The sequence below is a fragment of the Meles meles genome, chromosome 11 (assembly GCF_922984935.1).
Source record: "Meles meles chromosome 11, mMelMel3.1 paternal haplotype, whole genome shotgun sequence".
Taxonomy (NCBI): domain Eukaryota; kingdom Metazoa; phylum Chordata; class Mammalia; order Carnivora; family Mustelidae; genus Meles; species Meles meles.
This window is the reverse complement of record NC_060076.1, coordinates 66,846,369-66,873,083: the sequence shown is the minus strand read 5'-3', so window position 1 is coordinate 66,873,083 and position 26,715 is coordinate 66,846,369. Positions and strand designations below refer to the sequence as shown.

General features: G+C 41.8%; 1 protein-coding gene across 3 annotated transcripts in view; it reads right to left on the bottom strand.

Annotated features, from left to right (window-relative positions):
* Window positions 1-1,396: 1,396 nt before the first annotated feature.
* Window positions 1,397-26,715, bottom strand: part of FANCC (FA complementation group C) — a 283,214-nt gene continuing 257,895 nt past the window's right edge. For all 3 annotated transcript variants that reach the window (XM_046023918.1, XM_046023916.1, XM_046023919.1), the window contains 5 exons: window positions 26,477-26,558; window positions 24,066-24,240; window positions 19,514-19,720; window positions 2,413-2,592; window positions 1,397-2,012 (listed from right to left, as the gene is read on the bottom strand). In XM_046023918.1, the coding sequence (XP_045879874.1) occupies window positions 2,440-2,592; window positions 19,514-19,720; window positions 24,066-24,240; window positions 26,477-26,558 (617 nt within the window). In that variant the 3' untranslated portion in view covers window positions 1,397-2,012; window positions 2,413-2,439. The remainder of the gene's footprint in view (window positions 2,013-2,412; window positions 2,593-19,513; window positions 19,721-24,065; window positions 24,241-26,476; window positions 26,559-26,715) is intronic.

The window sequence follows — 26,715 nt, the reverse complement described above, 5'->3', positions numbered from 1 at the left end:
TCTCCAACAGTGGCACAAGGCGCAGCGGCCTGCAGGGCCTTCCCCTGCATTCTCACCAGATCATCCCGTTTGTAGCTCCAACCCTACTTCTTTGAACTTCAAAAAACTGAAAGAACTCACATGTCCAGACTTTCCCCCAGTCCAAGGCAACTGGATAAGAAGGTGGCATTTACTAACTCCTTCTCAGCCTGCTCCTGAGTTTCTCTGCCCCGACTCCTGTGGCCGCTGGGTGCAGGCTTGCTCAGGAGCGGAGGGACTGCAAGGCTTCTGGCTTCCTGGGTTGTCAAGGGGAGAGAGGGTTTCGGACCCGTCCACTGCGCACTCCCCCTCCATCTGCACTTTGGGAGACTCCTTCCTCCTCAGCGAAGTGAATGCAACGATGCACAAGCCCTTCTGAAGAGGTCGGCTCGTGCCCCGCTGAAGACCAGGGCCTGCCAGCGAGGCTGCGCAGCTGTCTCTCTGGTCTGGGGAACAGTCGTGTTTCCCCCTGTGGAGCATTTCTCCCCTTGTTAGTGACTTTATCAAGGGGGGAAGGGCAAGGGGAGAAAGTAAAATCAGTAAACAAACCAGTACCTGCTGTCCCCTTGATGAAAGCCCTCACGGTTGGTGGGGGAGTCACTCCAGACATGAGAACCACTGGGCTGCCAGGAGCTCACCGGGGCGAAGACTAAAGCCCCATCAGATCAGACAGTCTGGTAGGGCTGGCTCAAATGTCCAAGGCTTAGGAGAACTTAGAGGCTTTGTAAAGAAACTGGAGATACTAGAAACAGGTTGAGGTAAGGTCAGGACAAGAAGGAACCTTCCAGAAACGCAGCTTCAACAGTCTGAGGTGGGTAAGTCTTGCTGATACAGTTTGCTGTGAAATACAGCATGAATGAATTTCCACCACAAGAGCTGGATTCCTGACGGGCACTCACTGTAGGGATTATCCAGGCTCCCACACGACGGTCCCCTTCTTCATGCCCACAGAGGCTGCTCACAGCTTCCATGGCAAATAACACAGAAGAGATGTCCTGACTCCAGATGAAGCCTACAACTCATTTTTCAACTACTGCATATTTTGATGAAACCTTTTCGTGTGACAGTAATAACGGTGGAAGGTGCATCTATTTTACCAGAACACTGCTTAAATTGCAACATTTCTCAAAAGGCAGGCTCAGGTAAAAAATTCTTGAATTTTCCAGATCTTTAGGTAGATCCATATACCAAAACAGTAATGCCCCTAAAACCACAACCTCTAATCCAAAAAATGTTACTCCTACCTCAAACAGGAGCCCAGACTGAGGGTGATTCAGAGATTACTAACACATAAATGGAGGTGGACAGAAAGTTCTGACTGACCCAACCACCAGAATGCACACAGAAAAGCACACAATCAATGCATATTAAGAATAAACCTGAAAGGGGAAACATTTTTTAATTAATGTGAAGTAATATTGGGGTTACCAATTCTTTATTAGAAATTTCTAATTCCCAGGGCACCTGGGTGGCTCAGTTGGTTAAGTATCTGATTTAGGTCATGATCATAGGGTCCTGGGATCAGGCACCTCATCAGGCTCCCTGCTCAGCAGGGAGTCTGCTTCTCTCTCTCTCTCTGCTCCTGCCCCCCGCCCTCATGGTCTCTTTCTCAAATAAATAAAATCTTAAAAAAATTTTTTTTGAATTCCCACTTTGGTTAACTAGACAACTGATACATAATTGCTTCTAATGTTTCCAGAACATGTCATATACTCTCCCGTCAGCCGTCCTTGAGGTCGTACGAGCTCCTTTGGTGGCAGCATTTAGCAAACAGAAAGCAAAGAGAGGTAGCACTGGAACTGGCTTTACCCCGTTGGCAAGTACCGTCCTCCACAGCAGGGCTGGCTCGCATGCCCACAGTGAGCAGTGGTCCCGTTCACTACCACTTTGCTATTAGTCTCAAGTGGACTCTGTTTCCCTTCTAAGGTCCCCAAGAGGCTCCTCGATGAAGAATTTCTCAGGGAAGCAAGACCGTGTGGCTTTATCTCAAATCCCTGCAGGTCAAAAGAAACAACAATAACAGTAGCATGATTTCTGAAAAAGAGACCTGTGCAAAAGAACGAAGTTACTTTCTAAATTGATCAGTGGTTTATGCATTTCTTGGTCCAAAGACTTTGAACCAATCAAGTCAGAGTTGCGTATCTTGGTTTAATATGAGGGAAAACAAGTAAAAATCTGTTCTCCCATGCAAGCCTTTTCTTTAGTGATTCTCTGACAGCTGGGCTGAACAGGTAGGGAATGCTCGAGGCACAATCCAGCCACGAACAATAAACTGGACTGAGTTTGGGCTAAATGACCTGTCTTCTCACTTCATAAAATATGTACCAGCAGATCATGCCAAGCTGTCTAGGGCTCAATTTCACTACTCATTCCATGAAGAGATGGTCTCATTACCTCATGAGGCCGCAGGGAGCCCGGTGCCTACACGGCAGTGCCGGCTGGGCGCAGCTCTGCGAGGAGCTCTCTGGCCAGCCTTCTCGGCCTTGTGGCTTCCATGCAGAGATGATCCCATCTGTACAAGGTCTGGTCAAGAAAGCCAGTCATCTCGTGGGTTAACTCATCAGTTGGAGCCATCTGCAATGAGGACAGAGGAGAAAGAAAACTAAAACACTAACCAGGCAGATTCATCTCTTAGTCCAGTGAACCAAACATACCCATCCTTCCCCGAAAAGCAGTTGCATTCCTTTTAGCTTCGAAGGGCTCTTGCTTTGTTTGCAAGGTGATTAGGAAGCAAGTCTGTTCTCAGAGGCTGGCCATCCAGTGGGCAGTGTCATTTCCTAGTGACCACCCTCTTCGGACGGCAGGGCCGAGCCTCACAAGGGCTACAGAAAGGCACTGCATTTCCTGGAATGCCAATGCCATCACAAGCCGCGCCGTTACCTGTGGGGAGCGAAGGCAAGTGAACGTGCTGTGGCCTGCCTGCACACAGCTCACACTAACACGAGAGCTGGAAACCGCTGGAAGGAAAATGCCACCTGTTTCCACAACGAACAGCTTTATAAATGGCATTCTTGGGCTAGCAACCTGGGCCCACTTGTTTTTTAACAGCCATCTAAGGTTTTAACACCTGATTCTCAAGGCAAGCAGGAAATGCAGGAATTGTTAGCTCTGCTAAATACAGCCTCAAGGCATTCTTAGTTGTTGGTGCCTAAGTATTTTCCTAAGAATTTCAGCTCAGCAAAAAGGGAAGGGTGAGAATCTCACAACTGAATTGTGTGAATAATTTCCTGTGATTTTTTTTTTTTTTTAGACAGAAGCACATGAAGAAGCCCTGATTCTGGAACTGATCTATATACTCACTTTGTGTGGGACACTTTACATAGACCCCTCAGTCAAATGGCAGCCGAAGGTCAGAGTCCCACCCATGTCCACACGGGGCCTCTGATAGGGTGACCGCCTGCCCTGGGGCACTCAGACAATCCCACCACCCCGGAACCCCTTCAGCCCAGGGCCGCTGTTGTGGATCGGGCGCTGAGGCAGACACTCTGGCAACAGAGGATGCTGGGGGCACAGCGCAACAGCATGACTCTTCAACTCCGGCTGACAGGAGCTCTGCCAGGGTGTCAGGAGCAGGCCACTGGCCAAGGGGGTGCTTCACTGTGGCTCTTGGTGTCCAAACTATGTGGGTTTTTTTTTTTTACTGTGTTATTTTAGTCACCATACATCATTGGTTTTTGATGCAGTGTTCCAAGATTCATTGTTCACGTAGCACACCCAGTGCTCCATGTGATCTGTGCCTCCTTAACACTCACCACCAGGCTCACCCCTCCCCCTACCCCCCAAACCCTTACTTTGTTTCTCAGAGTCCACAGTCTCGCATGCTTTTTGCTCAGAATCACAGATGCCGTGGATGACCTCTTCATAGTCTGTCTTTGCGGAGAAACTGCATGAGCCTCCCTGGAACACCTTAAAAGAGTCAATCTACTTCCTAGGCCCTAAGTGTGGAGAGAGTGCCAGTGACCCCAGGGGCTCCCCTGGGCTGTTAGTACGGCAGGGCGTAGCTGTAACAGCTGACTGTGGAGGCCACCTGCCCTGACCTTGTGTCCCCAACCTTGTGTCATCTTCACGAGCCAGGTCACGGTCTCTAGTCCTGCATGCCCGTCTCCCTGCAGCCCAGGCAGGCAACCTGCACTTGGGCTGACGTGCATCTGTCTAGAGATTAAATTCATTTGAGTTCAACAACTATGGAACTGAACTCTCTATTTCAGATGTGAGCTTTTACCTAGAACTTCTGTGGTCCAGCAACAAAGATGGCAGCAGGAGAGAGAAACATGAACTCAGGACAGGACGGGAGGCAGGAGAGAGTGAGCCTCAAGGGCAGGAGGAATCCCAACACCATCTGAGCTGCTTCTGCCTCATCCTAGTCAAAGGGGCACAGAGGAAGTGAGCAGGGCAAGAAACCTAGTAGCCAGAGGAGCAGAACACCAGGCGTGAAGGGGCAGGGCTTCTGCAGAAAAAGTTCAGTGGAAATTCTGATTACTGGGGCCTGTGCAGGAGCCCAGGAGAGCAGTCTGTGGGGAGTGTCCGACAACGGAGGCTGGGGTGTGGGAGGCCACAGCCTTTAGACAGGGCTCAGACACACAGCCCCTGCTGTGTGCAGCCTAGAGTGTGCACAGCTCCCCAAAGTTGATGCGGGGATAAGAAGGGTAAGACCAGGAGCTCAGGAGCTGTTCTGCTCAGGTCTGAGTTCACATCAAAGCTGGGTCAGGGATGGGGTCCTGAGGGCTCCTGGAAGAGAGAGGCCATTTCACCAAAGCCAACACCTCTACCATTTGCCACCACCTGCTCCCAGGCCAAGCAGATCTAGCCCAGGACTCCTTCCAGGGTGCTTTCAGAGAGAGGAAGTGATGCGACGGGGGATGAGGAGAAACCCATGAGAGGCTGGCACTGTGCAGAGGACTCCTTCCATCTGTCCTGTCTGTAGCTGCATCAGCCAGGATGCCTTCAACCTGTCATGAGCCACTGCAGGAAGCCTTCCAGTTAGGAAGTCTGGTATGTTACTAAAAATAGTTTCAAAACACCCACAAGGACAGTGTCCAGGAGGTTCTCTAGATCATGATGGACGGGCTCCAAGGTGCCCAGACAGCTAGTACCTACTAAAAAGCCAATGTATAAAGAGAACTACTGTGTTTTCCCTTCAATGAATTTTTTTGCAGCCAAGCAGACTTGTGATATTTTATGAAGATTCACTGGAGGTTTCCAACTTCACTTAGCCTCAGGTGTAGGTCAGCAGCATTAACATATGTCTAGGACTGGACTGTTTTGTGGGAATGGGCTGCCCAGGAGAGGCAGCAAACATGAATTTGTGATAATACTCTATCTCCTTATTCACAGCATCTCCTCTATGGGGTGATTTACAGATGATCCAATCTGAATGTGGACTGTTTCCCCAGAATGGGTGGATATGTGATCGGAATAAACAGACAAGTATTCTCTGGGCCACTTTCTTCTTTTTATACTCTAGGGGCAGGGGCAGGCCAGCCATCATCTCCAGAGTTTGTGAAGCAGGGCAAACTCCAACATGGGCCTGCGTCTCCATTCCCAAGGTAACAGGACAGAAGCAGAACAGGAACTCCCTGGGGAGAAGGAGAGCACAGGCTCCAGGAGGAAGAACTTGAGTCCCAGCTGCCAGGCTTGGGAAAGCACCCTCAGGGCAGAAGCTCCATCCACAGGAGGGCATGGTCTGGAGGTCAGAGATCAGGTCACAAAAGTACCACCAGTGTTTTCATGATTCACAAGTGCCTGCTGTTGACTTATCATGTTGAGAAATAATTGCAATATCTTATTAGTTTTAGGCTTATATCATAGTGATTTGATATTTTTATATGTTATGAAATGATCCCTGTGATGTCTAGTTATCAGGTCGTCATACAAAGTTATTACAGTAATTCTGGCTATATTCCACATGTTAGACATTATGTTCTCATGGACTTATTTTTGTTTACTTGTTTTGTTTTTTATAGTCCATATGTAAGCGAAGTCATATACTTGTTTTCCTCTGCATGACTTCTTTCACTTAGCATATACCCTCTTAGTCCATCCATGTTGTCCGCAAATGGCAAGATCTCATTCTTTTTTACAGCTGTGTAATATTCCATCATGTACATATATCACCCCTCCTTTATCCATTCATCTATTGATGGACACTTAGGTTTCTTCCATATCTCAGCTATCGTAAATAATGCTGCAATAAACAGCAGGACAGATGGAAGCATATATCTTTTCAAATTAGTGTTTCCGTTTTCTTTAGGTAAATACCCAGTAGTGGAATTACTGGATTGTACAGTAATTCTATCTTGAAATTTTTGAGGAACCTTCATACTATTTTCCACAGTACTTGCACCAATTTACATTCCCTCCAACAGAGCACGAGAGTTCCTTTTTCCACATCCTTGCCAACACCTGTTTTTCTTGTTTTTGATTCTAGCCATTCAGACAGGTGTGAGGTGATACCTCTTTATGATATGGATTTGCATTTCCCTGATGAGCAGTGATATTGAACACCTTCATGTCTGTTGTCCATCTGTGTATCTTCTTTGGAAAAATGTCTATTCAGGTCTTCTACCTATTTTAAATGGATTATTTGTACTTTTGGTATAGAATTGTGTGTGTGTGTGTGTGTTTAAAGAGATTTATTTATTTATTCAACAGAAAGAGAGACATACTGAGAGAGAGGAAACGCAAGCAGGGCTACTGGTGAGCGGGGAGCCAGATGCAGGGCTTGATCCCAGGACTCTGGGATCATGACCCAAGCCAAAGGTAGACCCTTAACAACTGAGCCACCCAGATGTCCCTTGGTGTAGAGTTGTGTAAGTTCTTTATATATTTTGGATCTTAACCTTTTATCAGATGCTATTTGCAAATACCCTCTATTCAGTAGACTGTCTTTCATTTTGTTGATGGTTTCTTTTGCTATGAAAGCTTTTTATTTTGGTGTGATTCCAATAGTTTATTTTTGCTTTTGTTTCCCTTGTCTGAGGAGACATATCTAGGAAAATGTTGCTAAGGTCAATGTCAAAGGGATTACTTCCTACGTTTTCTTGTAGGAGTTTTATGGTTTCAGGTCTCACATTTAGGTCTTTGATCCATTTTGAGTTTATTTTTGTGTATGGTGTGAGACAGTGGTACAGTTTCATTCTTTGGCATGTAGCTGTTCAGTTTTTCCCAGCACCATTTATTGAAGAGACTGTCTTTTCCCCATTGTAGATTCTTGCCTTCATTGTCATAAATTAACCATATAAGCATGGGTTTATTTCTGGGCCCTCTAGTCTGTTCCATTCATCTGTGTGTCTGTTTTTGTGCCAATACCATAATGTTTTCATTATTACAGCTTTGTAGTATATCTTGAAATCTGGGACTCTAATACCTCCAGCTTTATTCTTTCTTCGGATTGCTCTGGCTAACTCAGGGTCTTTTGTGGGTCCATATAAACTTTCAGTTTATTTGTCATAGTTCTTTGAAAAATACTATTGGTATTTTGATAGGGATAGCACTGAATCTAGAGATTGTTTTGGATAACATGGATATTAATTCTCCCAATGAACATGGTGTATCTTTCCATTTGTGTCATATTCAATTTCTTTCATCAATGTTTTATAAAGTTTTCAGAGTACAGTCTGTCCCCTTCTTGGTTAGTTTATTCCTAGGTATTTGATTTTTTGGTGCTACTGTAAATGGAATTGTCTTCCTAATTTCTTTCCGCTACTATCTTGTTAGTGTACAGAAAGCAATAATAATTTTGCATCCAGCAACTTTACTGAATTCATTTATTCTAATAGGTTTTCTGATGGAGTCTATGGTTTTCTATATGTAGCATCATGTCATATACAAATACTGAGAGTTTACTTCTTCTTACCAGTGTGGATGCCTTTTGTCTTTTATTTTCTTGTCTGATTGCTGTGGACAGGGCTTCCAGTACTATGTTGAATAAAAGTGGCAAGAGTGGATATCCTTGTTTTGCTCCCAATCTTAGAGGAAATCTCTCAGTTTTTCTCCATTGAGTATGATGTTACCTGTGGGTTTGTCATATACAGTCTTTACTGAGATCCCTTCCATTTAAACTGAACTCTTTTGAGAGTTTTTATCACAAAAGGGTTTAATTTTGTCAGATGCTTTTTCTGCAAATATTACTATGATCATGTAATTATTATCCTTTGTCAAAGTGGTGTGTCATAATGATTGATTTGCAAATACTGAACTATCAACTCCAGGATAAATCCCATTTGGTCACAGTGAATCATACTTTTAATGTATTATTGACTTTAGTTTGCTAATATTTTGCTAAGGATTTTGCATCTATGTTCATTAGGAATAGTAGCCTCTTATTTTTTGTTTTGTTTTGTTTTTGCAGTGCTTTTGGTTTTGGTATGAGGGTAATATGCTGGCATCATAGAATATATTTGGAAGTTTTCCTTCTTCTATATTTTTGGAATGGTTTGAGGAGAATAGGTATTAACTTTTCTTTAAATGTTTGGAAGAATTCACCACTGAATCTGTCTGGTCGTACACTTTTGTTTTTTGGGAGTTTTTGATAACTGATTCAATTTCATTACTAGTAATTGGTCTGTTCAGATTTTCTATTTCTTCCTGATTCATTTCAGGAAGACTGTATGTTTCTAGGAATTTATCCATTTATTCTAGGTTGTCCAATTTGATCTCATGTAATTTTTCATAATAATCTCATAATCCTTTGTATTTCTGTGGTTTTGGTTGTTATTTCTCCTCTTTCATTTCTGATTTTATTTGGGTCTTCTCATTTTTCTCACTTTTTTTCTGCTTAAAGGTTTATCAATTTTGTCTAACTTTTCAAAGAACTAGCTCTTATTTTCATTGATCCTTTTGTTTTTCTTTTTTTTTTTTTTTGTATCAGTTTCATTTATTTCTGCTCTGAAGTTTATTATTTCCTTCCTTACACTAACTTTGGGCTTTGTTCATTTTCTACTTCCTTTAGGTGTGAGGTTAGATTGTTTGAGATTTTTCTTGTTTCTTATGGTAGGCCTGTATTGCTATAAACTTCCCTCTCAGAACTGCTTTCACTGTATCCCAAAGATTTTGAACCATTGTTTTCATTTTGTCTCTATGTGTCTTTCTGATAGCCTCTTTGATTTCTTCATTGACCCACTGGTTCTTTAGTACCATGTTGTTTAGCCTCCATGTGTTTTTTTTTTTTCTTTTTTTCTTGTTATTGAGTTCTATTTTCATACCATAGTGTTTCGGAAAGATGCATGTGTGATTTCAATCTTCTTAAATTTATCGAGATCTGTTTTATGGCCTAACATGTGATCTATCTCAGAGAATGTTCTGGTACACTTGAAAAGAATGTGCATTCTGGTGTTCTGGGGTATAACGTTCTGGGGCTGTTCAAAGACACTGTTTCCTTATTGATTTCCTGCCTGGACTGCTATAGGTGGGGTGTGAAAATCTCATACTGCCATTGTTATTACTGGCCATTTCCCCCTTGAACATCTGTTCATTTTGCTTTATGTATTTAAGTGCTTCAATGTTGGGTGCATAGATATTTATAATTGTTATATCCTCTTGGTAGATCAATGCCTTTTCATTACATAATGCCCCTGTCTTTTGTTACAGATTTTGTTTTGAAGTCTATTTTCTCTGGTATAAGTATTGCTACTCTGCATTTCTCTCTCTCTCTCTTTCTTTTTTTTTGGTCTCTATTTACATGGAGTGTCTTTTTCCATCCCTTCACTTTCAGTCTGTATGCCTCTTTAGGTCTGAAGCAGTGTCTTGTAGGCAGTGTGTGTGTGTGTGTGTGTGTATATATATATATATATTTGCTTATATGGACAGTCTATATATGGACAGTATATATGCACACATATGGACAGTCTATAAGCACACATATGTATATATACATATGTATGTACGTACTGCCATTTCGTTCATTGCTTTCTGGTTGTTTTTGTAGTTCTTCTCTCTTTTTTCAAAGATTTTATTTATCCATTTGAGAGAAACAAAGCATGAGCAGAGAGAGGGAGAGGCATACTCCCTGCGAAGCAGGGACCCCAATGCAGGACTCAGTCCCAGGAACCCTGAGATCATGACCTGAGCCAAAGGCAGAAGCCCAACTGACTGAGCCACCCAGGTGCCTGGAGTTCTTCTCCTTTGCCTCCTGTTCTTTTTCCTTATGATTGATGGCTTTCTTTAGTGTTATGTTTGGCTTTTTTTCTCTTTGTTTTTTTTTGTATCTATTATAAGTTTTTGGTTAGTGACCTCCATGAGGTTCATATGTAACATCCTAATTATATAGCGGTCTATATTGATAGTCACTTAAATTTGGACACATTCTAAAAGAACTTCATTTTTACCTTCCTACCCAGTGTTATATATACTACTACTTTTTGTTACTTTTGTCTCTTGACCTTCATACTAGCTTGATAAGTTTGTTTTACTATCTATATGTGTTTCTTTTTACTCATGAAATTTTTTCCTTTTTATAATTTTTTTACTTCCAATTATGGCCTTTTCTTTTTTCTTTTTTTTTAAAGATTTTATTTATTTATTTGACAGAGAGTGAGATCACAAGTAGGCAGAGAGGCAGGCAGAGAGGGGGAACCAGGCTCCCGGCCAAGCAGAGAGCCCGATGTGGGGCTCAATCTCAGGACCCGGGATCAAGACCTGAGCCGAAGGCAGAGGCTTCAACCCACTGAGCCACCCAGGTGCCCCTGGCCTTTTCTTTTCCACTAAGAGAATTCCATTTAACATTTTTTGTAAAACTGACTTCATGAGGATGAACTCCTTTGAATTTGAATTTTGTTTATCTGGAAAATTACCTTTCAATTTTGGATGATAATCTTGCCAAGAGAGTATTCTTGCTTTTTTTTTTTTTTTTCCTGTTTCATTCCTTTGGGTCCCTCATATGTTACTAATTGCTTCTCTCTTTCTGCTTTTAAAATTTTCTCTTTAATCTTTAGTTATTACACATCATGATGTAGACCTCCTTAAGTTCATCTTGTTTGAAACTCTCTGCTTCTTTTTTTTTTTTTTTTAAAGATTTTATTTATTTATTTGACAGATAGAGATCACAAGTAGGGAGAGAGGCGGGCAGAGAGAGAGAGGAGGAAGCAGGCTCCCTGCCAAGCAGAGAGCCCGATGCGGGGCTCGATCCCAGGACCCTGGGATCATGACCTGAGCTGAAGGCAGAGGCTTTAACCCACTGAGCCACCCAGGCGCCCCAACTCTCTGCTTCTTGAACCTGGATGTCTCTTTCCTTCCCCCATGCTAGTGTAATTTTCAGCTATTATTTCTTCAGATAAGTTTTCCAACCCTTTCTCTTTTCTCTTCTGGGACTCCTACAATGCAAATGTTTGTTCATTTAATGTTGTCCAAGATACCCCTCCCCTTAACCTCATTTTTAAAAACTCTTTACTCTGCTCAGTTTGGATGTTTTTCCATTACCCTTTCAGATCCATTCTTCTGCATCCTCTAATCTATATATAATATATATATATATATAATCTATAGTGTAATTTTCATTTCAGTTATTGTATTCTTCAACTCTTGATTCTTTTTTATATTTTCTATCTCTTTGTTAAAGTTCTCAGTAAGTTCAGCCACTCTTCATTCTGAGGAGTATTTTTTACAATCATTACTTTAAAACTCTTTAGCAGGTAGACTGGTTATCTCCATTTCATTCGTTTTTTTTTCCCTGAGGTTTTGTGCTTATTCTTTTTTTTTTTTTTTTTTTTTTTGTGCTTATTCTTCTGTTTGGAGCATATTCCTCTGTCTCTTCATTTTTCCTGACTTTCTGTGTTTGTTTCTATATATTCAGTGGTACAGTTACTTCTCCTAAACTTGAAAGAATGGTCATTTTCTATGTAGAACGTCTGTGCCTAGTGACTTTGACTGGATGTCTGGTGTAGGCTGGGGGGGGTCCCAGGATGCTCTGTGCAAGGGGCCTATGATGGGACAGCAGAGGCCAAGGTGGGGATGGGCTAGGAGGGCCCAGGGTGCTCTGCACTGAGGATATCTTAGCAAGTCACGTGGAGCCGAAGTGGTGCTGGCCTGCATTTTTGTCACTTTGATGAGATGGCTGGAGCTAGAGTGAATGCTGACCAAGGCTTGTGCTAGTATAGGCTAGAGGCCCAGGCTCACTGAAGTGATAGGCTGACTGGGGTGCCTGAACCCTGCTCCCATCCATGCTATCAAGGTAGGGGGAAATGTAAACCATGGTGCTTTCCAAGGCCTTTGATCCAGAGGGAGTCCTCCCCTGCCCAATGGCTGGCAAGGTTCTAGGGATGGATCCTTTATATTTTAGTTGCTCTTTTAAATCACATTTTTCTGTTTCCCAAAGTGTTTGGGGCTGTATGGGCTAGAGGCATGGGGCTTGCTGGCTTTGGTGCCCAGACCTGCCTCATGTCTGTGCTATGAAGGTGAAAGGAGAACATAAACCATGGTGCTCACCAGTCCCTCTGACCCAGAGAACTCCAGCAGCTCCTCTACTGTTTAGCAGGGCTCTAGGACTGATTCCTTTATATTTTAGTTGGCTTTTTAAACTACGGCTTTTTTTTTTCTGTGCCCCAGGGCAGACAAATCTACTCATGGTCCCTCAGTACTATCCCTCTCCAATGTAGTTTCAGTGTGTGTGTGGGGGTGGGGGGAGGGGGAGAACAGGGGGTTTCCCTTTGTTACCGTGTCTCCATCTTTCTTGCCATTCTCTATGTGGTCTATCTTCTGTTGTCCAGAAGATGATCAGTCAACCCTCAGTTCTTCAGAAGGAATTGTTCCATAAATAGGTATAGATTTGGTGTGTCCATGGAAATAGGCGAGTTCAGCATCTTCCTAAATAGCCATCTTGGACCAGAATTCACGACTATTTTATAACTGGAAGCTTGTTCCTCTTAATCCCTTTCACCTGTTTCACCTGCCCCATCCCCAACAACCACCACTCTGGTAACTATCAATTTGTTTACTGTATCTATGAGGCTGTTTCCATTTTATTTTGCTTTTTCATTTGTTTTGTTTTTAAGTTTTAATTTTATTTTTTTAAATAGTCAAGGACATTTTAATTTTATCTATCCATCTACTTTAAATAAGCTCTATGCGGGGCTTAAACTCATGACCCCAAGATCAACAGTTGCATGCTCTTCCAGCTGAGCCAGCCAGGTGCCTCATTTTGTTTTTTAGATTCCACATATAAGTGAAATCATATGGTGTTTATATTACTTTACTTATTATTTTTTAAAAATCTTCTCTTTATTTTACTTAGCACAATACCCTCAAGGTCTATCTATGTTGTTGCAAATGGCAAGATTTCATTTAAAAAAATTTTTTTATGGTTGAGTAATATTCCATATACATACCACATCCTTTTTATCCTTTCATGTACTAATGGACACTTACGTTGCTTCCACATCTTGGCTATTAAAAATAATGCTACATTGAACACAGGGCTGCCTATTATCTTTTTGAATTGGTGTTTTCATTTTTTTCATATAAATACCCAGAAGTAGATTTGCTGGATTATGTAGTAATTGTATTTTTAACTTTTTAAGGGACTTCCACATTGTTTTGTATAGTGGCTGCACCAATTTACATTCCTGCTGTAGTGTGTAAGATTCTCTTTTCTCCACAGTCCGGTCAACACCTTGTATCTTTTTGATAATAGCACATCTGACAGGTGTGAGGTGATATCTCATTGTGGTTTTGATTTGTGGTTCCCTAATGGCTAGTGATGATGAGCATCTTTTCAAACATCTCTTGGCCATCTGTATTTCTTTGGAAAAAATGTCTAAGTCCTCTGCTCATTTTTTAATCAGGTTTTTGCCCTTATGTTGTGTAAGTTCTTTTTATATTTAGATATTAACCCCTGATCAGATGTATGATTTTCAAATATGTCCTCCCATTCAGTAGGCTATGTTTTCATTTTGTTGATGGTTTCCCCCACTGTGCAAAAGCTTTATTTATTTATTTATTAATTTTTAAATAAACATATAATGTATTTTTATCCCCATGGGTACAGGTCTGTGAACAAAAGCTTTTTAGTTTGAGGTAATCCCATTTATTTTATTTTAGCTTTTGTCGCCCTTGCCTGAGGAGACTGGTTCGAAAAAAATATTGATGTTGAAGATGAAGAGCTTACTGCCTATGTTTTTCTTCTAGGAGTTTTATGGTTTCAGATCTTATATTCGAGTCTTTAATCCATTTTGAATTTACCTTTTTTTTTTAAAAAGATTTTTTTTATTTTTTTATTTGACAGAGAGAAAGATCACAAGTAGGCAGAGAGGCAAGCAGAGAGAGGAGGAAGCAGGCTCCCTGCTGAGCAGAGAGCCCGATGCGGGGCTCGATCCCAGGACCCTGGGATCATGACCTGAGCTGAAGGCAGAGGCTTTAATCCACTGAGCCACCCAGGCGCCCTTGAATTTACTTTTATATGCAGTGTAAGATAGTGGTACAGTTTTCCCAGCACCATATATTGTCTTTTCTCCATTGTATATTCTTGCCTCCATTTCTGTACATTAACTAACCATATATGTATGGATTTCTGGACTCTCAATTCCATTCACCTGTATGTCTATTTTGTGCCAACACCATACTGTTTTGATTATGATAGCTCTGTAGTATAGTCTGAAATCAGGGCACATGTGCCCTCCACCTTTGTTCTTTCTCAAGACTGTTTTGGCTATTTGGGATCTTTTTAAACCACAAATATACAAACACAAAAAGTTTAGGTTTCTTTGTTCTAATTCTGTGAAAGATGCCATTGGTATTTTAGTAGGGATTGCAATGAATCTGCAGATTGCTTTGGGTAATAATTTTAAGAATGTTAATTCTTCCAAACAATGACCATAGAATATCTTTCTATTTCTTTGTGTCATCTTCAATTTCTTCCATCAATGTTTTATAGTTTTCAGAGTACAGGTTTTTCATCTCTTTGGTTAAATTTATTCCTGCAGGGTGCCTGGGTGGCTCAGTCCATTAAGCTTCTGGTTTGGCTCAGGTCATGATCCCAGGGTTCTAGGATCAAGTCCTGCATTGGGCTCCCTGCTCAGCAGGAGTCTGCATCCCCCTTTCCCTTTACCTCTCCTCACTGTTCATGTGCATACTTTCTCTCTCAAATAAATAAATAAAATCTTTTTAAAAAGCAAATTTATTCCTACATATTTTATTCTTTTCAATGCAATTATAAATCGGGCTGTTTTCTAAATTTCCCTTTCAATGCTTCATGATTAGTGCATAGAAACATAACCCACTTCTGTATGGTAATTTGTATCCTCTGACTTTACTACCTTCATTTATTAGTTCTAATAGTTTTTTGGTGGAGTCTTTAGGGTTTTCTAAATATAGTACCATGTCATCTGCAAATGGTGACAGTTTTACTTCTTCCTTACTAATATAGATGCCTTTTTTTTTTTCTTGCCTGATTGCTATGACTAGGACCTCCAGTGATATGTTGAATAAAAGTGATGAGAGTAGCATCCTTGTCTTTTTTCCTGATCTTAGAAAAAAAGCTTGCATCCTTTGTTCACCATTCAGTATAATGTTAGCTGTGGATTTGTCATATATGGCCCCTATTATGTTGAGGTACATTCCTTCTATATCTACTCTTTGAGAGTCTTTATCATAAATGGATATTAATTTTGTCAGATACTTTTTCTGCAGCTACTGAGATGATCATATGATTTTTATGCTCTGTTTTGTTGAATTTGGTTTGTGACTATTTTGTTGAGGACTTCTACATCTATAGTCATCACGGATTTTGGTCTGTACTTTTTTCTTTTTGTGTATGTGGCATCCTTATTTGGTTTTGGTGGCCTCACAAATATGTTTGAAAGCATTTCTTCCTCTTCATTTTTTTGGAATAATTTGAGAAGGACAGTCATTAACTCTTATTTATTTATTTGAGAGTGAGTGGGGAAGGGGCAGAGGGAGAGAGAGAATATTAAGCAGGCTTCAAACCAAGCATGGAGCCAATGCAGGGCTTTATCTCACAACCCTGACATCATGACCTGAGCTGAAATCAAGAGCTGGTCGCTTACCAACTAAACCAACCAGGTGCCCCATTAGTTCTTTAAATGTTTAGTAGAATTCATCTGTGAAGCTGTCTGGTCCTAAAATTTTGTCTTTTGGGAGCTTTAAAATTATTGATACAATTTCATTACTTGTAATGAGTATACTCAGATTTTCTACTTTGTATTCAGTCTTGGATGGTTACTTGTTTCTCAGAATTTATGTTTCTTCAAGGTTTTCCAATTTGTTGCTCTATAATTGTTTGTAGTAATGTCTTATGAGCCTTTGTATTTCTGTGGTGTCAACTGTAATTTCTTTCATTTCGGTTTTATTGATTTCAGCCCTCTTTTTCTTAATCAGTTTGGCTGGAGGTTTTTCAGTTTTATCTTTTTAAAGAACCACATTTTGGTTTCATTGATCTTTTCTTGTGTGTTTGAGAGAGAGAGAGAGAGAGAGAGAGTGTGTGTGTGTGTGTGTGTGTGTGTGTGTGTGTGTGTGTGTGTGGTGCCTCTTTCATTTACTTATGCTCCGATCTTCATTAGTCCCTTACTTCTACTAACTTTAGGCTCTGTTCTTCTCTTTGCAGTTCCCTTAGATATAAAGGTAAAAACTAGGTTGTTTATTTGGGGTTTCTTGTTTCTTGAGGGGGGGCTGTACTGCTGTGAACTTCTCTTTCAACTGTTTTTGCTGTATGTGATTAATTTTGGAAAGTTGTTTCCATTTTCATTTGTCTCATGGTATTTCATTAGTTTCAGGTGACAAAAATACCTCCAACACTTTCATGATTCAAAAGTGCCTGTGGCTGACTTTTTGAAATGACTTTTAATATTAGACCAGTTTTAGATTTATAGTTTACTGAAAAGATAATACAGAGAGAACCTGTATCTTCCACATCCAGTTTTCCCATTGTTAACATCTTAAATATTATAGTACATATGCCACAATTAATAAACTGATATAGATATACTTTTATTAACTAAAGGCCAAACTTTATTCTGATCTTCTCGAATTTTCCCTGATGTCCCTTTTGGGTCCCAGGATCACATCCAAGATACATTATATTTAATTTTCATGTCTCCTTATGCTCCTCTTGGCTACAACAGTTTCTCACACTTTCCTTTTTCTGATGGCCTGGACAGTTTTGAGGAGTACTAGGTAGGTATTTTGTTGAATGCCCCTCAACTGGGGCTTGTCAATTACTTTTCTCAATATTAGACTGGGACTACAGGTTTTGGGGAGGAAGACCACAGAAGTGCCATTTTCATCACATTATCCTAAAGGTACCTATAATCAAAATGACTTATCACTGTTCTCATTGACCTTGATCACTTGGCTGAGGCAGTGGCTGAAAAGCAACTATTATACTTATACCTGGCCAGAGATAAGACATTAGTTGGTACTGAGGTCTATGGACACATAGGACATTTTTAAGCTCTCAGCTATGAAGTTCATCCACCCTAAACAGACTTGAAATTAAGTGAGGTATGCATTGTATAAAAGTATACAATAGATTTTGTGCTGGGGTGGGTGCTGAGGAGATGGCACCCAGCATGTGTAACAGGTGAGTCCTTTTCTGCTCTTGGCAGTGCCCAGGCTCTTGAGAGGCCTTCTGCCTGAACATGAGAGGCAGGACTGACAGGCTGGCTGCTGCAGCCTGCCTGCTCCATGCTGACTGTTCTACTAGGACTGAGGAGAACCTCCCTAGTGCTGGCTTCTGAAGTTCTTGGCAGTCCCACTTACCACTGGGACTCCCCTCATATTCACATTCAAAGAGAACCTGCCCGGGGAAGGGAGCAAGAGGGGGCTCTCTGGGTGCTGGGAACATTCCTTTCTTGAGTTGGTTGCTGGCTGCATAGTTATTTTTGGTTTATGAACATTAATCAAGCTATTCATGTTCTATATGTATATTACAAGTTAATAAAAAATAGAAATAAAGGCAAATAAAAATTCTAAGAGCCAGCAAGTGGGTGCTTTTTAAACTTGCTCTTTTACCCATTTTTAAGTGGACAACTCACTGGCATGAAGTAAATTCATAACTGTACAACCATCACTATTATCCATTTCCAAAACTTTGTCTTTATCCCAAACAAACTCTCCATCCCTCTCCCCTGCCCAGCTCTTGGTAACCTCTATTCTACTTTTTGTCTCTAAAATTTTGCTATTTTAGGTACCTCATATAAATCAATCATACAGTTTGTAACCTTTTGTGTCTTGCTTATTTCAGCATAATGTCCTCAAGGTTCATCCATGTGGCAGCATATATCAGAACTGCATTCATTTGTAGGGCTTAAAAATACCCCATTGTATATACCGACCACACTTTATTCATTTATCTGCTGATTGACACTTGGGTTGTTTGCACCTTTGGCTATTGTGCGTAATGCCATTATGAACGGGGCTGGCTAAGTTTCTGTTTAATTCTACAAATTCTTTTACAAAGAAATAGAATTGCCAGATCATATGGTAATTCGGGTTAATTTTTTCAGGAACTATCAAACTCTTCCACAGTAGCTGTACAATTTTAATACTCCCAACTGGAAATATCAGACTTCCGGTTTTTGTTGTTTTTTTTTTTTGAGAGTTCCAATTTCTCTACATCCTTACCAACACTTGCTCTTTTCCATTTTGTTTTGTCTATAATAGCCATCCTAGTGGGTGTGCATCATTGTGGGTTTTGTGGGTTCTGATCTGTACTTCCCTAATGTCAAATAATGTTGGACCTTTTCTCATGTTGGCCATCAGTATATCTTCTTTGGAGAAAAGTCAATTTTGATCTGTTGCCCACCTTGGATTTAGATTTTTGCTATTGTTGATTTGTAAGAATTTCCAATATATTGTAGATACTAAACCCTTATCAGATATTTGATTTCCAAATGTTTTCTTCCCATTCCATGAGTTTGTCCTTTCACTGTCTTACTAATATCTTTTGAAGAACAAGAGGTTTTAATTGTGATAAAATTCAATTGACCTATTTGTTGTTGTTGCCTGTGCCTTTGGTGACATTATCCAAGAAGTCACTGCCTAATCCAATGCCATGAATGATACTCACTTTTGACTTGGACCTTTCTTTATCCCTCACATCAGCTGGGTTTCAGGAAGGAATTCATTGTAAATAGCAAACATACATTTTTTTAAATTAACAAACAAAACTCTTTGGATTACTACAGTGAACACACCTCACTGAAGACTTACTCCTTTTCATGAGGGGAATGGAGTTATGCAATGTAACTAAAAGAATTAAGTACATGGGGACACATAAGACCTAGCTTTGGCTATGGGCCCTGGTAGCAAGCTGTGACCTAGAACAAGTCACCTTCTTTCTCTGAGCCTCCATTTTCTCTTCCATGTCATGAAGGTGTTGCAAGGGGGCAGGCTCTGGGGTCCCAACTCTCCTGCCCACCCATGTTTGGATAGCATCCTGGTACACACACATGTCAAAGGCCAGACCCTTGGCCTCTTCCCTGGAGACAATCCACCTCTTCCTTGGAATGTGAGTAAGACTTAGCGTGCTACAGAATGGGAGACTTACAAGGGTGAGGACTTCCCCGGCAATCACGTGGGCTCTAGGAGTCCAGAGCAGGAAGTTCAGGAGGAGGCGCCTGATGAGCTGTTGACACAAAGGTGGTCTGGGGTCTCTGTCTCGGCTCTCTGTAGCTGCTGCCTGCAGATCCTCGGCTGAGAGACTCGGACGGCTAAGCAGCTTTTTGAGGCGGATGAGCACTGCCTTTACCTCTACCTGGGAAGTATAAGATTAGAGATTAAGGAAGAGTCAAGACATGCATGGTTCTAGGATTTATTTGGGACTTTGAAGCAAGCCCCCAAAAGAGGAAAGGACTGGTGCCCAAGGGAAGGCAGACAGAGGCGACTCATGTCTGAGCTTACACACTGCTCCACACAAACCCAAATGGGCGTAATGGAAATTTCTTGACTTTCTTTCGTCTTGCTCACTAAGCAGCCAAGGCACCATGCCAGGAATTTTTTTTTTTTTTTTTTTTTTTAAGAAAGGAAATGGAGAAAAATCCTCAGCAGAATGCAGTCAGATTTTTATATTGTGGGAAAAAGAACAAAAAGCTCCTTGAAGACTCGCTCACTATCACAGCCACAAATCAATTAAAGCCCCATGCAACTGGACCTCCACTGAGTCAATGTTCCGATAAGAATGAGGTTTGGCTTTTGCCTTTTGCTATCTTTGAGGGGAGGAAACACACACACACACCCCACATTTGTTTTGTTTTAGACACTAGGATAGTCTGTTCATACATGTTTAAAGCCCAAGCAGAGGTCACAAGTCTGTGGAATGCACATAATAATGGTGATTGTTATAGGTCTGTGGGTTGTTTTTGCATAAAAAATTCTTATTTCATGCTGAGGCTTCTGCTTGCTATAATGGTACATCAAGTTGTGACTTGGAAACAAAGAAAAAACTGAAAAGCCATAGATGCAAAATGCCACATGGCACTCATGAACAGCTATGTTCCGTCACTTTCGGAAGAATACTTGGGCCTATTCTGAGAATTCCCATGACCAATTTTATGGATTTTGCGTGAGTCTTATTTTTTTTTTTTTCCTGGAAGTTAGGGCCTCATTCAATGAAGTCTGTCATAAACTCCAGTACACTAGGAGTGCTGTGTGAGCTATTCTGACCACAGTCCAAGACCGTGAGAAACTGTACCATGGGGCTCTTCCACGGAGAATGGCAGTATTCCAGCAGCAGAGGGCTACTCTCTCACCACCTGCTTCTGTCAGCTGGGCCCAGCCTGCCCTCATCTGATGGCATCTATGGGAGCCCAAGACCCTCCTGCCATCTGAATGGTGTACAAAAATGTCAGAGCTTAGGAAGCTCTGCCTTCATATCCATTTTCTTCTTGACTGAAGGGTATCTTCTTGACTTTCTACCTTTGTCCAGTACGCCCTAAAAGTGGTCTTCTTCATCCCAGACCATCTTTCCCTTTAAATGCCTTCCATGTCCATAAGCTTCTACCTGATAGGCCAAAACTTTAAACAATTTTTAATTTGTTTTTAGGTAAAAGACATAAGCTTTCTTTTCTAAGTAATACTTTTTATTCTGCATTATGAAAATTTACATATGCTCACTGTAGAAATAGAATAAAAAGTATGTAACTCCATTACCCAACTAAAAGTTCTGATCTAACTTAATCTCAGACTGGTCCTGTTCCATTTTCTCCAGAGGAGATGGAGGAAACCAGGTTCACATCCTTCTCATCTTTTTCCCATGCCTTGTGAACACAGCACTATGTTTTCTTACAGTTTTCACAATGCACTGGAAGCAATGTCATGTATCTATGGTCTTTGAGAACATGATTTTTCACAGCAGAATGCTAGTTCATGGTCAGAATATGTCACAATTTATTTAGTCGGTTCTTTACTATTGAAAGTTTAGGCCATTTGTAACATCTACAATTACAATAATGCTCATGTCTTACACATAAATCTTTGTATGGCTCTCTAATTATTGCCTAGGATAATTCCTAGAGGTAGAATGACAAAGTTAGAGAATGGCCTAATTCTTAGGGATATACAAACACAGGCTTTTTTTGTTTTTATCACGATCCAATTCAAAGTCAGCAAGAGAAGATGGACACTGGCTGGCAGTGAACATGGTCTGCAGAGAGCAGAACGGGTCTTTGTGCAGCGGTTGCTCTTGTTTCCTCATTACTGAACCTCAAGGACGGCCGGGGAGATAGTGCTTCTAGCCACGGTTTACTATCAGGGCTGAGCAATTTAACAACACATTTTGAGGAAAAGGCACAGATGTTCTCAGGCTCATTCAAATCTCCCAATAATCACACGTTCAAAGGCAGCTCACAGTTTGTTTCTCAAGTCACCCAACAGACCATCAAAGGGATTAAAGCTCGAAAAACCCAGGAGAGCAAGAGGTATGTCTTCTAGTTAAACTAGGAAAACTGGGCCCATTTGCTCCTCAGGACATCGCACACACACACCAGCGCCTCCAGCTGGGCACAAAGGAGGAAGAAAGAGGCTCTGGGATCACAAACATGAAGTGTGGCTTCAATCACAAGATGAATAGCCACCTCTGACAGGGTAGCCAAGATGGAAGCAAATATGCTGGCCCTAAACTACCCTGAGTGAAAAAATTAATCTATCTTTTTAAGAGATTTTATTTATTTGAGAGAAAGCAAGAGAGAGCATGATCTGTAGGGGAAAAGGCAGAGGGAGAAGGAGAAGCAGACTCCCTGATGAGCAAGAAGCCCAAGATCATGACCTGAGCTGAAGGAAGATGCTTAACCAACTGAGCCACCCAGGTGCCCAGAGCTAATCTTTTTTTTTTTTTTTTTTTTTTGACAGAGAGAAATCACAAGCAGGCAGAGAGGCAGGCAGAGAGAGAGGAGGAAGCAGGCTCCCCGCGGAGCAGAGAGCCTAACATGGGCTGGATCCCAGGACCCTGGGATCATGACCTGAGCCGAAGGCAGAGGCTTTAACCCACTGAGCCACCCAGGCGCCCCAGCTAATCTATTTTTATCCAGTATGCCTAAGCATCCTGGAGTAAGAACTATGCACAGGTTTTATTTAAAAAAAAAAAACAAAAAAACAAAAAAACAATGTATTAGAAAGACATGCCAATGCAGAACTTTCTAGAAATTACATTTTTTGGGGGGACAATTTCTCTATAGTTAAAAAGTGAACCTCTGTTAGTTTCTATGATCAATACAAAATTTAACACATAACCTTCCAACTTAGCTTATAAACAATCAAAGTATATAAAACAGGGCTTTTCAAATCCTTACTGCTACATACATTTTAACTACTACTATAATTAAAAATAAGGATTTCCCTTAATTAGAATTAGGAGTTCCGTTAATTAGTTTAATTGATATTTTAAAAGGGAAATAGAAGGCTTTCTTTTTAATCATACACCAACCTTCAAATACATTATGTGGATTATGATAATTTCTTTAAAATGTTCTTTTTTTTTTAAAGATTTTATTTCTTTATTTGACAGAGATCACAAGTAGGCAGAGAGGCAGGCAGAGAGAGAAAGGAGGAAGCAGGCTCCCTGCTGAGCAGAGAGCCTGATGTGGGGCTCGATCCCAGGACCCTGAGATCATGACCTGAGTCGAAGGCAGAGGCTTTAACCCACTGAGCCACCCAGGCGCCCTAAAATGTTCTATTTTTGATCCAAAATAAATTATCACCAAATTTCAAGTTTTCAAAATCCAAAACTCTCTTTCCTCTACCATGCAAGCCTTTAAACAAGAAAAATATACAGACATATCTGTATTAGTCTCTGCTTTTTTCCAACAACGGAAAACATCAAGCAAATAGGAGCACTGTTCTCTATATAAAGAAACCTGCTCCCTTTAATTATTGAAATTAGCAAAAAGTGCTAGCTGTTAAAGTTTTAAAAACTGGCAAATAAATGTATGCAAGGGAGGTGCCAATGCCTTTAATCAAAGCGTGGCTTCCTGTAATCATTACACTCCACATAAAACAACAACTCTCTTTGCCACAGACAGACAGTCTAGCACTTAGTGGCTCTGTTATTTATGGAATGCCCAAGACCTTTTTCAGCAGCTAAGGGGTTAACATCAGATTACTTTAATAAGAGTTCTAAACAAAGCTGGTAATGTGAGGATCTGTTGACTGATCCAAAAAAGCAGTAAGTCAAGACAGGCCAGGCTGCTGATCAGAGATAGGACTGTGCTCCTCAGAAGAGCAGCTGGACTCTGCACAGCAAATGCTAGAGGACATGGCCCCTGGGCCAGGAGCATCTGTAAACGAGGGCAGAGGTGGCAGCCAAGCAAGAACAGATAAAACGTGGGGGATCGTCTACTCGATGCTTCCGAGGAAAGCAGAGTGACAGTGTCCTGTCTCCAGTAGACTCTGTGAGGAAACAAGACGTCTCTGACCACACACCCAGCACGCATACACCTATCTAGGTGGACATCGACTTCCTTCCACAATGAACACAGTGAACACTCAGTGCTTAGGTGCCTGGGGGTTAGTAGAAGCCAAACCCACGACAGGGCCCCTTCCTACAGGATATTTTCTGATCCCGAGACGGACCCGGAGCCCCGCACGCAGTGGGCCTTGCCACCCACCATGGTCTGTGCTCGCTGCAGACTCCCGTCACGTGGGCTGTAGCTGAATGCCAAGAGCCAGAGCAGGGCCTCAGGGGGTTCAGCTTCTGACATCACTAACTGCTCAGCTGCAATATCAGCCCATCCTCCAAAGTGAATGAACAAAAACCAGCACTCAAAGGGGCCTCCGTAGGACCTGGAACAGAACCAAAACACATGGCAGCCGGCAACCTGATTTCTTTCTCTTTTTGGTTCTTAAAGCTACTGTAATGTTTGTGAATGCTTGGCTTAAATTGTTCTTATGCACTGAAGTACAACTTGCAAGGAATACAAGTTAGACTCGGAAAAGTAGCTCACAATGCCACGCTGAACTCATCACAGGACCATCAAAGGCAGGTCTTTCAAAACACCAGGTGCCCTGAGGACTTCAGACATTTAAATCTTTATATCCAAGGACCATGAGTGAGTACAGGCCTTTGACAAAGAAAGATTCAGGACCATGAACAACAGGAATGCTACAAGATGAGAACCTGCAGGCCCCCTCTGCTTTCTAGCTGGCCTGTACAGCTGGGCTGCCATGGAAAGTGGGGCCCCCAGCCAAGAGGCGGCCACCCAGGCAGCTCCAGAGCAAGAAATGAGGGGGCTCCTCTGGGTCCAGATGGAGACCAAGGAAGGGACACAGAGAGATTCCTTTCTGACAAAACACAAGGTTCTGGTCAGTATTTTGGCAATTAGGAATTTTGAATGGGCTGCATACTGTATTCTTTCCTGTCATCACATGTATGTCCGAGCTGAAAAGTTAGCTTTTGTGAAGCTATCCTTTTGTCACGCTGGGAACTGAGAGCTGCACTGGTTGTTTAAAGGGTAGACTCTGCTCAAGGATATGACCCATTACTATGCACAGTGACAGTGTCAGCAGCTTAGCATCTCCCCTGGAGAAAATGGGGCAGAATTGGCCTGAGATCAGGGTAGATCATAACTTTCCTTCTGAACCAGGGAAACTGCTGGAACAGGAGAGTTCTGCACCTCCCTTGGTTGGAGCTGGGCCTGCTGTATCTGTTCCGAGAACAAGTGATTAAATGTTGTAAAATCAAGCTTGTGGAACAGTGGAGAGAAAAGAAAGGAGAGTATTAATCTTACTTGTCCCATAGGAGGGAGATGTTGTACTCTGTGCGCCACCTCAGTGGTCAGCTGGGTTATGATGTCTCAAAAGCAAGGGACAGGCTCCACAGGGCCTCTTCCCTACAGACCTCACTATAACGTGAGCACCAGGGCTCTCTCATGCTTCCTGCTCACAGGTGGGCATCACACCTGGTTGAAAGCTTAGAGTGCGGCTTGCACAGATGGGCCTGGTCCTTGCTGTTTTCTGCCAGTAACTGAGCATGTGAGGCAGTCCCAGTGGCCAGCTAAGAAAGCATCTAAACCTGTTCACCCACTCCTCCCTGCAGGTGGAGACTGGGACCTACTTACGGCAGATCTAGGTTATGTCCCACAGGGTTTGGGGGCTAGGTCCTGCTCTGCAACAGAGACAACCTAAAAGGATGCACATGGGGCTGACAGGTGTTACAGGTCATTACTATGGCCAAAACTCTATCCCTGCTTGGCTGCTAGTTCTTTTCATCTCATTTATTGTTGGGGAGGGGTAGGTGAGTAACTGGCACAAAGCCTTCATCAGTGACTGTGAACACAAGGAGGACCAACCAGACTTTGTGATGGCTCAGTGAGGAGATAACAGAGGATTTCAAGAGGAATAGTGGCAAAAGGAACAAATAAAGACAGTTTCAGTAGGTTAGTAGAGACAACAAAATATTTACACTCTACAAAAGTGTAAGTCAAGAGGAAGCAGAAGGGTATTATGTCACAGAGAACATAGTAAAGCCTAAATGTGGTTGCTTTTATGAAAATAATGTGAGAGGGTACTTAATATCATGTTAGAAATTTATTCATATTAGAATGGATTTTCTAACTTTAGACACATATCTATTAAAAAGAGGAGGAAAGGGGGGCATTTTATCCTACTGTGCAAGAGAAGAATTTCCTTCCCTTGAGAGTAGGAGGAAAGAAGCCAAGGGACCCAGTGGGCACTGCCCTTCTCCTTCTGTATGGCTGGGGGTGGGCAGCATGTAGGCACTGCCTTTCTTACAGGGTCTATTCTGCTTATTGTTATGCTTGTATATTTCAAAATCCAATACCAGTCATTATTGAGGACAGTTTCTACACAAGGTATTTACATATGTACCTGTTGATTCTGAGCTGCTCAAAGTGATATGTGTAGCTGGCTATGTGTTTCCTCCACTTCTCAATCAGCAAATGTGCTTACCTCTTGGGGGATGGTCGGTAATGCCAAGCCCTGTCAGCCCTCCATGAAGTAAAGATCAGGATCAAGAGAAAACACTACGATGCAGACCTAGGAGTCATCAGGATTTGCTTACCTGTGAGTCTGGTCTTCAACTATTTCTCTGAGCATTTCAGAAATATGTTTCAGTGGCTGGTGCCACAGTTCTTGTGGGATCTCTGTGGGCAGAGAGACACACCAGAGGGAACTGAAGAAAAGTCAAACCCATTAGGACTATCTGCTGCTAAGACCAGAAGAGCTTTGGAAAAAGGCCTTATTTTTCCTGGTCCATGGGACCCATACCACTGGCCTCATGCTATTCCCAGCCGATATCCA